The sequence below is a fragment of the Vulpes lagopus genome, chromosome 10 (genome assembly GCF_018345385.1).
Source record: "Vulpes lagopus strain Blue_001 chromosome 10, ASM1834538v1, whole genome shotgun sequence".
In the NCBI taxonomy this organism is placed as follows: domain Eukaryota; kingdom Metazoa; phylum Chordata; class Mammalia; order Carnivora; family Canidae; genus Vulpes; species Vulpes lagopus.
Window position 1 is genome coordinate 36,756,170 of NC_054833.1, and position 12,277 is coordinate 36,768,446.

The 12,277-nt window shown below is 38.8% G+C and overlaps 1 protein-coding gene across 1 annotated transcript; it reads left to right on the forward strand.

Moving 5' to 3' along the window:
* The first annotated feature begins 1,506 nt into the window (after positions 1–1,506).
* On the forward strand, positions 1,507–2,496 carry LOC121500518 (olfactory receptor 10S1). The gene has a single exon (XM_041772261.1). It carries the CDS (start codon positions 1,528–1,530, stop codon positions 2,494–2,496), a length of 969 nt encoding a protein of 322 aa, XP_041628195.1. The 5' UTR covers positions 1,507–1,527.
* The last annotated feature ends 9,781 nt before the right edge of the window (positions 2,497–12,277 follow it).

Sequence of the window (12,277 nt, forward strand, 5' to 3'; positions counted from 1 at the left end):
TTCATAATTATCATGAAGACCGTAGGTATTAGAAATGAATAAAGGACTTATGGAGGAATTAATGTTCAAACTTAACTATAGAGAGTAGATTTGTGAAAGATTAAATGAATTTCATTCATGTTCAATAATGGAATGCAGTGATGAGATCAGGGAGAGATTATGGCAAATTGCGGAGAAGATGAGGCAAAGCCATCCCTAGATAAGAGAGATTTCTTTAGGGGGTTGCAGGAGATAAAGATTTTGTGATAATAATTGAAACAATGTATAGATAGTTCTGAATATCAGACAAGAATGCAATTTATGCCTTAGGCAGTGGAGAACCATAAAGAACAGAGATAAGTTAAACAATGTTGCTATAAGAAGATTGACAAAGAAGCTGAATACAGAACCATCTGATACATTCAGGAAGAGAGAGAGATGGAACATAAAACCATTGTGAAAAGGTACGTATAAAATATGCAAGTGCAGGGTTAGGTCCATGGGAATTGAAGATACAATAGAAATCAGGAGGTGTTTGTTTGGTTTTAGTTTATTTATTTATTTATTTATTTGAAAGAGATTGAGAGAGAGAGAGAGAGAGCACAGAGGGAGGGGCAGACTCCACACTGAGCAGGGAGCCGGAAGTGAGGCTTGATCCCAGGACCCTGCAACCATGACCTAAACTGAATGTGGATACTTAACCAACTGAGCCATCCAGAGGCCCCTAGAAATTAGGAGTTTAAGGAAAATTTTCATATAATGCAACATCTAATTAGATTTAGGAGGTAAAGGATGGAAAGAATCAAAGAAAATTCTTAGATTTCAATTCCACCTCAACAATCAAAGCACAGGAAAACATCTCCCAAAAGGTTGAAACAAAGATTTACAGGAAGAGCAAGAAATGTACTTAACAATTTGTCCTTGTAATTATTCAGTCAATTCTCTAAGGCTTCATTGTCATACACCGGAGAGATGGTTATGGGTAGTTGCTAATTCCAAAGAATTCCCTCTGGGTGAGGGAAGGATGGAACTGCTGGGTTCCCAGCTGACTAAACAGTACCCAAACTCTGGGCAAGTCTCCCCAGAAGATGGGATACAATTCCCTGGTGGTACATGGCAATAAAAGCCTGCTGATTCATATCTGCATATGGCAGAGTAAATTAGGAGATTGGAGGCATCACAATTCTGGAATATTTGCAAAAAAGAGATGGTCCCTGAGAGTAAGACTCCCAATCCATAGTTCTATTGCTGTTATTTAGGGAATGCATTTCTCCAAACAATTGTTATAGGACTTTATGTGCTTCTAGAAAGATTGTGGATCCCTCCTATTGAAAGATTTATTTTTGAAACAGCAGTAAGAAAACACTAGAAGAGGTCAAAGAGTGAAATGAATCTGTATATCTTTCTCCCATTTATGGGGCAAGACCAAGCTGGCTGGCATAGCCCAGTGACCAATGACATTTCAGCAAAGAGGAATGACTGTTTATTATGTTTGTTGATGTCAGTTTTGCTGCAAAGGGGATAACTAACCGCTCTGGGTGTGAGCAGATGGCCATGGAGACGGAGGACCCCAACCAGACTGTGGTGAGCCACTTCTTCCTGGAGGGGCTGATGTACACGGCTGAACAACCTAGCCTCTTCTTCCTCCTCTTCCTCCTCACCTACAGCATCACCTTGACTGGGAATCTCCTCATCCTCCTGACTGTGGGCTCTGATCCTCACCTCTGCTCCCCTATGTACCACTTCCTGGGGCACCTCTCCTTCCTAGATGCCTGTTTGTCTACAGTGACGGTGCCCAAGGTCATGGCAGGCCTCCTGACCGTGGGTGGGAAGGTGATCTCCTTGGAGGGCTGTGCTCTACAGCTTTACTGCTTCCATCTCCTGGCCAGCACTGAGTGCTTCCTATACACGGTCATGGCCTACGACCGCTACCTAGCTATCTGCCAACCCCTGCGCTACCCAGTGGCCATGAACAGCCGGATGTGTGCAGGGCTGGCTGGCACCACCTGGGCGGTAGGTGCTGTGCACTCCGCGATCCACACCTCCCTCACCTTCCACCTGCCCTACTGCGGTCCTCACCACATTGCCTACTTCTTCTGCGACATCCCCCCGGTGCTGAAGCTGGCCTGCGCCGACACCACCGTTAATGAGCTTGTCATGCTTGCCAACATTGGCGTGGTGGCCGCAGGTTGCTTGATCCTCATCGTCGTATCCTATGTCTTCATCGTGGCAGCGGTGCTGAGGATCCGCACCGCCCGGGGCCGGCGGAGGGCCTTCTCCACCTGCACCTCTCACCTCACCGTGGTGCTGCTGTACTACGTGCCACCTGTCTGCATCTACCTGCAGCCTCGCTCCGGGGGGGCAGGAGCGGGGGTCCCTGCGGTCTTCTACACAATCGTCACTCCCATGCTCAACCCTTTCATCTACACTCTGCGCAACAAGGAGGTCAAGCGGGCTCTGCAAAGACTTCTGAGCCGAAGCCCGCGGGAGTCCCCGGCAGGCAGCCCGCCCCCCTGACCTGCGCTGGGACTCTTGATTTGCCTGCCAAGAAAGCAACCGGTCCCACAGCAAAATGGGGAGAGGGAAATCATTCCAGTGAGAGTCATTGCAACTGAGCTTCAGCTCAGCCAACAACTCTTCCCCTTCCCTTTGGCCAAGTGGCATTTCTCAAGGTCTCAGTCACAAACTCATCTATCAGATGGAAACACTGTCACCAAAGAGTAGCTTCAAGGTCTAAGTTCCATGGCTCAGAGGTATGTGAAGTGCTGTTCATACCCTCGTTTGTTTTAGTAAATGATTTATTTTCATTTTATATGCAATAATCCGGTTAAGTATAAAGCACATGTTGAAGAATACCGATAAAAGAAATGTAATGAGCAAACAATAAATCAAACTTATGTATCACCTAACTTAAGAGAGCAAATCACATTTTTAAAATGATAAAATACAACTACAAAGAGAAAAGTGACTTGCTCAGGGTCACTTAGAAAGTGTCATTATCTTTATTCTCACACTCAAGATGGAATATAATGAAGTAGTAGAAATAAGGTGGATTTTGAAGTCAGTTAGACCTATGTATATTCTAATCTTGACCCCATCAGTCAGTAGATGGAGACTCTTGTGCAAATTTTATAATACTTGGGGTCTCTGTCTTCTATTAATAATAAGGTTAAAAATAACTACTTTGTAGGATTTTATGAGGGCTAAATGATATAATAATGTTAAATGCCTAGTGCAAAATAAATGTTCCTGTTTCTTACCAAGCAGGCCAAGGATAGAGCTAAGGTTCAAAGTATCTCTGAAGAATCGGCAGGGTTTTGACATCTTCGTTGAACACAGAGGAAGCAACCACAAAATATATCTATATTTCTAGACTCCAGGGTAACAGTAAGTCAAGGCTTTAGTTAGAGCACCTTTCTGTATAAGTGGGTGGAGCCATGCTGTGTTCAAAAAAGTGTGTAAATGACCTAGAACTACTCTATGGACTGAAAAGGGCCTCAAATGTCAAACTAAAGAGTTTGGATTATACGCCAGTTCTTTATTTCTCCTGTTCTTCTATAGGAAGAAGAAGCAGTCACATTCTTAAATGCTAAAACGTGGGATAAGTGAGAAGAGAGAGGAAAAGAGACAAATGGTAGAATGACCCGTTAATAGCTCATTATAACATCCTAGACATGAGAGAAATGGTATCTAACTTGAGTGTTATCATTGGAGAAGAAGAGGCATTTTACAGAATGATGGTAGAGGTATTGTAAAGGGAACAAACTGAAAAGTGTTAGAATTGGAATGATAACCATAATCATTTCGAGCATATGCATGTACAAGGCACTGTGCCTGTTACTTTATATTATTCCTCCTTAGAATTATATTTTAAGACATTGTTATAGATCACATTATACAGATAAGGAAACTGAAACTGAAGGAGGTGACATAATTTTTCCAAGGTCACAGAACCAATAATAGTTGAAGCCAGGATTTCAACTCACATCTGTATGGCTTCTGAGACTGTACATTTCAATTATACCAAAATACCTTAGAGAAAATTGAATCTAGCCTTTGGTACTTATGAACTCCCAATTACATCAGAGGTCTTGACGTCATGTTAGACCTTTAACCAAGGGCAGTCCTCTTTGATGTAAGAATTTCCTTACCTTTAAATAGTGCTTGGTCTGCCATAAAGGCAAGGTCTGAAACTGGCATATCTGGAAGGGAAAAAATACACACACACACACACACACACACACACACAGGAAAGACGAAAGGAAGAGAGAAGAAAGAAATGATGAGAGAAATGAGAGAAAGAAGATGCAGCACTCAGCCAAAATTCAGAGTTAATCTCCTTTGTTACTAATATATCTGTGGGAAGGCCAAAAGGAGCTCAGATAAATTCATTATTCCCACAGAGTAAGTTTTAAGCATAGGTGGAATAGAGGGAGAGCCAAACATAGAATGGGAGGCAGTGCAAAAAAAACAAGCTATGGTCCTCTGCTAAAGCATTCCTCTATCTCTTCAAATGGCTGCTTTGTTGAAGTAGGATAAATCACAGAAGAAGACTGTACCTATGCCATTCCAGTCCCTTCTCAACTTTGGCCCTAACCATGTTATTCCTGTCTATCCGATGAGCATCCTTTACTCTTTCAAACTCTACTCTTCCATCTTCATATCTGACCTGGTCAGCATGGATTCTTCATCACATTGATCTATTATAACTTTCACAATGGCACTAAAGCTATCCTGTCTTACATAGTTATTGAATGTGTCACATGCATAACTAGACTATAAGAACTTTAAGAACATATAAAGTTCTTATACCTCTTGTATGTCCCAAAAATTAGCTATAAAATATTTGTTCAGCTCAATATTCAAGATCTGAAAATCCTTATACCTCTTATATGTCCCAAAAATCAACTACAAAATATTGGTTCAACTCAATATTCAAGATCTGAAAATCCTAGACACTCTCTGTTCTTCATAATAAATGTGTCAAGTCAGAACATTGGCTTTTTTTCATCCAGTGGGGAAAGGAGACAATTTGTTCCTCCTGATTGTTTTCTCCTTTTAGGCATTTTGATCTTTAGGTTTCATTTTTAGATTTAGGAGACTTGGTGTATTAATAATATTATTTATAATATTACAGATTCACTTGAAATTTAAGGGAAGCAGACTAGAGAATTACTGAGTATTAACGAAAGTGAAAACAATACTTCACAAAAGGAGGACGACTCCATAAGGTTATCATTCTCCCAGGCTCCCTGCAATGCAAATAGGGCACAGACTGATTTTTTTGTTTTTTAATGAATATGGCAAAGGGACAGGAAACAAAAGCATTATGTAGGCAGGATAATTGGCAGAGAAAGACATGCTACAAGAGTGACTAAGAATTCTAATTATTGGTCATCTATGGCATGGAGCTTCTGAGGAAGAAGTTCACCAGTACTCCTGAAGGTAGAACGTGCAAAGGAAATTGTGAACCACGTGATCAGGAGGCCTAAGGAATCCCATAGAATGAAGGGCTTGCACAGCAGCAGTGGTGGCATTCAGGTAATGAAAATGCAAGTGATATATGATTTCAATAATGTTGTTGTTTCAATAATGTGAAAATCTGGGGCGCATGGGTGGCTCAATTGGTTAAGGGTCTGCCTTTGGCTCTTGTGGTCCTGGGATCAAGCTTCACGTTGTCGGGAGTCTGCTTGTCCCTCTCCCTTTGCCGCTCCCCCTGCTTGTCTTCTCTCCCTCTCTCTCTCTCTCTCTCTCTTTTCTCTCTCTGTCAAATAAATAAATAAAATTTTTTTAAAAAATAATGTGAAAATATGTAAAACATATAATTGTGTCACCCTCACTGGCAGTAGTAGAATTGAATAAAATAACATTTCTTTCAAAATAGTTTGTTACTTATTTTATTTTATTTATTGCCAAGTTTATATCCACTTCCCATTTTAATGATTGCTAAAAGTTCTGCTATGTAATAGGGTAAATATCTGAAAATATTAAAATGGGGGAGTACAGACTTAGAGAAGCTATGACAAGGTAATGTTTGCCCAGAATGTTGTAGAAATGTGTAAGCCTAGGAGTCAGATGTTCAAGAACTGGTTTTACCACTCTTTAATTAAGGGGAGTTCACTTTGAGATAAGGATTACCCAAAGTTTGAGTAGCATTCTTTAAACTTAGATCATTTTCTTTCATTCTCTCTTTCTCTCTCTCTCAGCTTCTCTCTCTTTTTCTCCCCCAAACCTTTCAACAAAGGTTCACTAAATTCTAACATATTGGGGCAGACTGTATTTTTCCGAAGATGACCACAACAGCATTATCCATTCCAAATGTCCTTCCTGAAAAGAAATGATAACACTTTCGCATCAAGAGGTAGTACATCCATTCATTCCCCCTCCCCTCTGAATTTGGAAGATGCTAGATGACTTCGCAGGCTGGATCACTGTAGGCAATGCAATCTCACCCTGGCTTTCGAAGGCATTTACTCTTGGAATTACTCATGGTTCTCTGAGGAAGGGTAGACAGCCATGGACCATGTGGGGAGAGGCCCACATGAAGAGATGTTAAGCCCTGGGCCCTGGGCAGGTAAGTTCTCAGAGACAACCATGAGTATGGGCTTACCAGCCATATGACTGAGCCATCTAACTTCAGGCTGCCCCGGAGAATACCAGTGAAGAAGAGATGAGCCTTTCTCACCATATCTGGCACAAATTCCAGACTTGCGACCAAATCAATGATTGCTGTTTTAAGATACTAAATTTTGTAATGTTTTGTTGCATAGAAAAGAATTAACAGAACACAATCTATATACATGGTCGCTGCCACTAACATGGGTATAGTGTCATCCCCAAGAATCCCTCAGGAAACATTACTTCCAAATAATTTACCTATTGTTCTTTATATTCTGTTCCCTCATACATCTAGTAATAATAGAGCAAATAATAGAACAAACGAATTCCAAAGTTAGCAGAAGTAAGGATATAATAAAAATTGGAGTAGAAATAAATGAAATAGAAAATAGGGAAACAATAGGAAAAAATCTACAAAACTAACAGGTTTTTTTTTTTAAGATAAACAAATTTGACAAACCCCTAGCTAGACTAAGGGAAAAAAGATAGGGAATACTCAAAGAAATAGAATCAGAAATAAAATAATAGCCTTTAAAACTGATGGCCAGAGATAAGAAAGATCATCAGGAACTATTATGAACAAAATAGATTCACAAATTTTGCAATGTAGAATAAATGGATAAATTCAAAAAACATAAAACTTACCAAGACTGAATCATGAAGAAGTAGAAAATCTGAATACATCTATTAACAAATATGCAGATTACATAAGTACTCAAAATCCTCCCAACAAAGAAAAGCCAGGACCAGAAGTCTTTACAGATTAATTCTACCAAACATTTTAAGAAAAATTAATACCAATATTTCTTAAACTCTTGGGTAAATCAATAGCAGATGGTAGGAATCAGGTATCTTGCTATGAAAATTGGCAGCTTACAAACAAGCAAGGAGAGAAAGCAAGTGGTAATGGATTAGAATTGGAGTCATCAGTATGGATTCATGTTTGACTTAATATAGCTACAGATTATTACATATGGAGATATTTATAAATATGTGTATATACATTATTTCCTTGTTCTGTCAGCTTAAAGGGCCCAGAAACAATGATACCCTAGAAGCACCAAATATACTACATGCCCAGATGTTGGTTTCTCATGATGTTATCAATTGAAAGAAGCTAGGAAAAGAACTTGGGCAGGAAAGCTAAGCCTGAAGCATCTTGTGGTGCCAGAGGCAAAGAAGTGCTGAATTACACACACACACACACACACACACACACACACACACACACAGGGTTATATCAAAAAGACACAAGAGCTGGGGCACCTGGGTGGCTCAGTGGGTTAAGTGTCTGACTCTTGATTTTGGCTCAGGTCATGATCTCAGGGTCATGGAATCGAGCCCTGTGTGGGACTCCACACCCAGCTGGGAGTCTGCTTGAGATTCTCTCCCTCTGCTCCTTCCCTCTCTTCTCTCAAATAAATAAATCTTTAAAAAAAAAAAGAAAAGAAAGAAAGAAAGAAGAAGAAAGAAAGAAAAAAAGAAAGAAAGAAAGAAAGAAAGAAAGAGAAAGAAAGAAAGAAAGAAAGAAAGAAAGAAAGAAAGAAAGAAGAAAGAAAGAAAGAAACAGAAGAGCCAATTTGAAGGGTTCTCAATGCCGAAACTTGAATAATTTGAGCAACAAAAGAAATAAAGCAGTAATGGATTATAATTTAAAATGCAAAATAAAAAAAATATATAAAAATAATAAAAATAATAAAATACAAAATAAACGTCCATCGTCCATCATGATATAAATGAATAATGGAATGAATGAATAAAAAAATAAATAAGGAGAATGGACAAATCCTTGTTGCAGAAGTCCAAAGAAAACAGAAAAAAAAAAAATTGCCTCTCTCCTGTGTGTGTGTGTGTGTGTGTGTGTGTATCATGAATAAATAAATAAAATCTTTAAAAAAAGAGATGTCTGGGTAGCTCAGTGGTTGAGCATCTGCCTTCAGCTCAGGGCATGATCCAAGAGTACCAGGATCAAGTCCCACATTGGGCTCTCTGCATGGAGTATGCTTCTCCTTCTGCCTATGTCTCTATCTCTATCTCTGTGTCTCTCATGAATAAATAAATAAAATCTTAAGAAGAAAAAAAAAAAGGGGGATGCCTGGGTGGCTCAGCAGTTGAGCATCTGCCTTTGGCTCAGGACGTGATCCCAGGGATCATGAGTATCACATCAGGCTCCTTGCAGGAAGCCTGCTTCTCCAAGTCTCACATCGGGCTCCTTTCAGGAAGCCTGCTTCTCCCTCTGCCTTTGTCTCTGCCTCTCTCTCTGCGTCTCTCATGAATAAATAAATAAAATCTTTAAAAAAAAACAGAAAAAAGAAATAACAAAGATAAGAGCAAAAATATATAAACCATAAACAATATTTGTAATCCACACACCCAACAAAGGACTTCCTGGAATGCATCTAGAATGTATTTTTAAAAAGAGAAAGAGGGACATCTGAGTGGCTTTGTGGTTGAGCATCTGCCTTCGTTCAGTTTAGGGCACGATCCCGACCTGGGGACTGAGTCCCACATCAGACTCCCTGCGAAGAGCCTGCTTCTCCCTCTGTCTGTCTCTCTGCCTCTCTATGTGTAATAAATAAATAAATAAATAAATAAATAAATAAATAAATCCCAACAGGAAGGAAGGGTGGAAGGAAGGAAGGAAGGAAGGAAGGAAGGAAGGAAGGAAGGAAGAAAAAGAAAGAGAAAGAAGGAAAGAAAGAGAAAGAAAAAGAAGAAAGAAAGAAAGAAAGAAAGAAAGAAAGAGAAGAAAGAAAGAAAGAAAGAAAGAAAGAAAGAAAGAAAGAAAGAAAGAAAGAAAGAAAGAAAGAAAATTCTCAAAACTGTGGTAAAAACAACAACAAAACAGTCCTTTTAGGAAATGGGCAAAAGATATGAAGAGGCGGGTCACTGGAGGTATTATGGTCACATGAAAATATGTTCAATATCATCAGGAATGAAAGTAATAAAAATTAAAACCACAATGAGATATCATTTCACATCCATCAGAATGACCAAAATAATATATAGTGATGAAATGATGGCACAGGTGTGGAAAAACTGGATCATTCATATATTGCTGGAGGGAATGTAAAAATGGTAATTCATTTTCTTTTCTTTTTTTTAATTGAGATATAACTAACATATAACATTGTGAAAGTTTTTAAGTGTATAATGTGTTAATTTGGTACATTTATAATTGTGATATGATTACCACCATAGCATTAGCAACCACCTCTGTCATATCACATAATTCTTTTGGTGTGTGTGATGAGATTAATTAAAATCTAATGTCTTGGGCAGCCCTGGTGGCTCAGAGGTTTAGCGCCACCTTCAGCCCAGAGCCTGATCCTGAAGACCCGGGTTCGAGTCCCTTGTCAGGCTCCCTGCATGGAGCCTTCTCCCTCTGCCTGTGTCTTTCCCTCTCTCTCTCTCTCTCCTCTCTGTGTTTCCCATGAATAAATAAATAAAATCTTTTAAAAAAAATCTAACCTCTTAGCAACTTTGGAGTTTATAATAGAATTGCTGACTATAATCACTATGCTGTGCATTAGCTCTCCAAGATTTATTTATTAGTTGGAAGTTTGTACCCTTAAACAATGTCTGCCCAATTCCTCCATCCCTTAGGCCCTGGTAACCACCATTTTACTCTGTTTTTATTAGCTTGGCTTTTTTAGATTCTACATAAAAGTCATGTCACGTGGTGTTTGTCTTTCTCTGATTTGTCTCACTTAGCATGATGCCCTCAAGGTCCATCTATGTCAAAATTGCAAAAATTTTTTTCTTTCTCAAAGCGCTTAAACATGCAACTAACACTCAACCCAGCAATTGCACTCCTGAGTATTTATCCTAGAAATGTCCATACAATAACTGGTGCACAAATGTTATAGCATCTTTATCCATAACAGCAAAAAACTGGAAACAGCTGGGATTTCCTTTCCAGTGTGAATGGTCAAATTATTGTGTTTACATATTATGGAATACTACCCCGTAATAAAGAGGCAAATATTAATACTTGCAACAATTTGGATGATATTCAGAAAACTACAAGGAGTGAAAAAAATAATGTCCAAAGGTTACCTACTATATGATTCCACTTATGTAACATTCTGGAAATGACAAAATTGTATAAATAACACACAAATTCATGATCGGTAGGTGTCGAGAAAGAGGGGAGACTGAGAGAGTAGTGAGTATAACTATAGAAAGGTAATGTTAAGATCCTAGTTGTGATATGTAATGCTGTTTTGCAAGATGTTACCATGGGGAGGAAACTAGGGAGATGATACATAGGACCTCTCTTTATTACTTCTTACAGTTGCATATGGATTTATAATCATATCAAAATAAAAGCTTTAATCAAAAAAGACTGAGGGAGGAAGAAAGGACTGTAATTCCAGTTATGTATCAATATCGTATTTAATACAGTTGATTAGGGGCACCTGGGTGGCACAGTTGGTTGAGTGTGAGACTCTTGGTTTCAGTCATGCTTTCAGGGTCGTGAGATGGAGGCCTGGTTAGCTCTGCATTCAGCACAGAGTCTGCTTAAGATTCTCTCTCCCTCTGCCCCTCCCCACCCATGCCTTCTCTCTCTCTAAAATACATAAATAACCCTTTAAAAAAATAAAAAATAAAACAGTTGATTAAATATGTTAATCTAGGGCAGCCCGGGTGGCTCAGTGGTATAGCACTGCCTTCAGCCTGGGGTGTAATCCTGGAGACCCGGGATCAAGTCCCACATCAGGGGGACTTTCACTATATTTCACTATATTTCACTATATATATTAATTACATATTCTTTATTCATTCATCAGTTGATGGGCATTTAGGCTCTTTCCATAATTTGGCTATTGTTGATAATGCTGCTATAAACATCAGGGTGTGTGTATATCCCTTTAAATCAGTGTTTTTGCATTCTTCCTCTGCTTCTTCCTCTGCCTGTATCTCTGTCTCTGTCTCTCCTCTCTCTCTCTCTCTCTCTCGAATAAATAAATAAAATCTTAAAAAATATATATGTTAACCTAATAAATGTTAGCTAGTGTCACTAATGTTTTGAACTTGATATATCTGAATTACTTCTTTAAAAATAAATTAAATTTTACTTTAAAAAGATGAGAAATTTTACTAAAATTAACAATAAATGAAATAAAAAACTCACAGAATGGACTTCAGAGTGGATTAAAGGCAACAGAGGAAAGAAACAGTGGACTCAAATGTGAATCAAGAGCGATTATATGATGTGAATAACAGAAAAAAAAATAGACTAGACAAAAGTAAGCAGAGCCTCAGGGACCTATGGAACAATAACAAATATTGTTGTCTTTGGAGTCACGGAACAAAAAAAAGTGGAGAGTAACACAGAAAACAATATTCAAAGACATAGTGGCTTACCCAAAGGGCACAAGAATATTAATTTGAAAGGGCACATGCACCTCAATGTTTACATATACAATGGAATATTACTCAGCAATCAAAAAGAGTATCTTGCCATTTGCAATGACATGGTTGGAGCTAGAATGTATTATGCTAAGTGAAATAAGTCAGTCAGAGAAAGACAAATAGCATGTGATTTCACTCATATAGGCAATTTAAGAAACAAAACAAATGAACATAGGGTGAAAAGAGAGAGGCAAACCATAAAACAGACTCTTAACTAGAGAGAACAAACTAAGGGTTGCTGGAGAAGAAGTGGGGGGCCATG

What these genes read in the sequence shown, in the direction of transcription:
- LOC121500518 (XM_041772261.1), top strand. Translation starts at nt 1,528, where the DNA reads ATGGCCATGGAGACGGAGGACCCCAACCAGACTGTGGTGAGCCACTTC.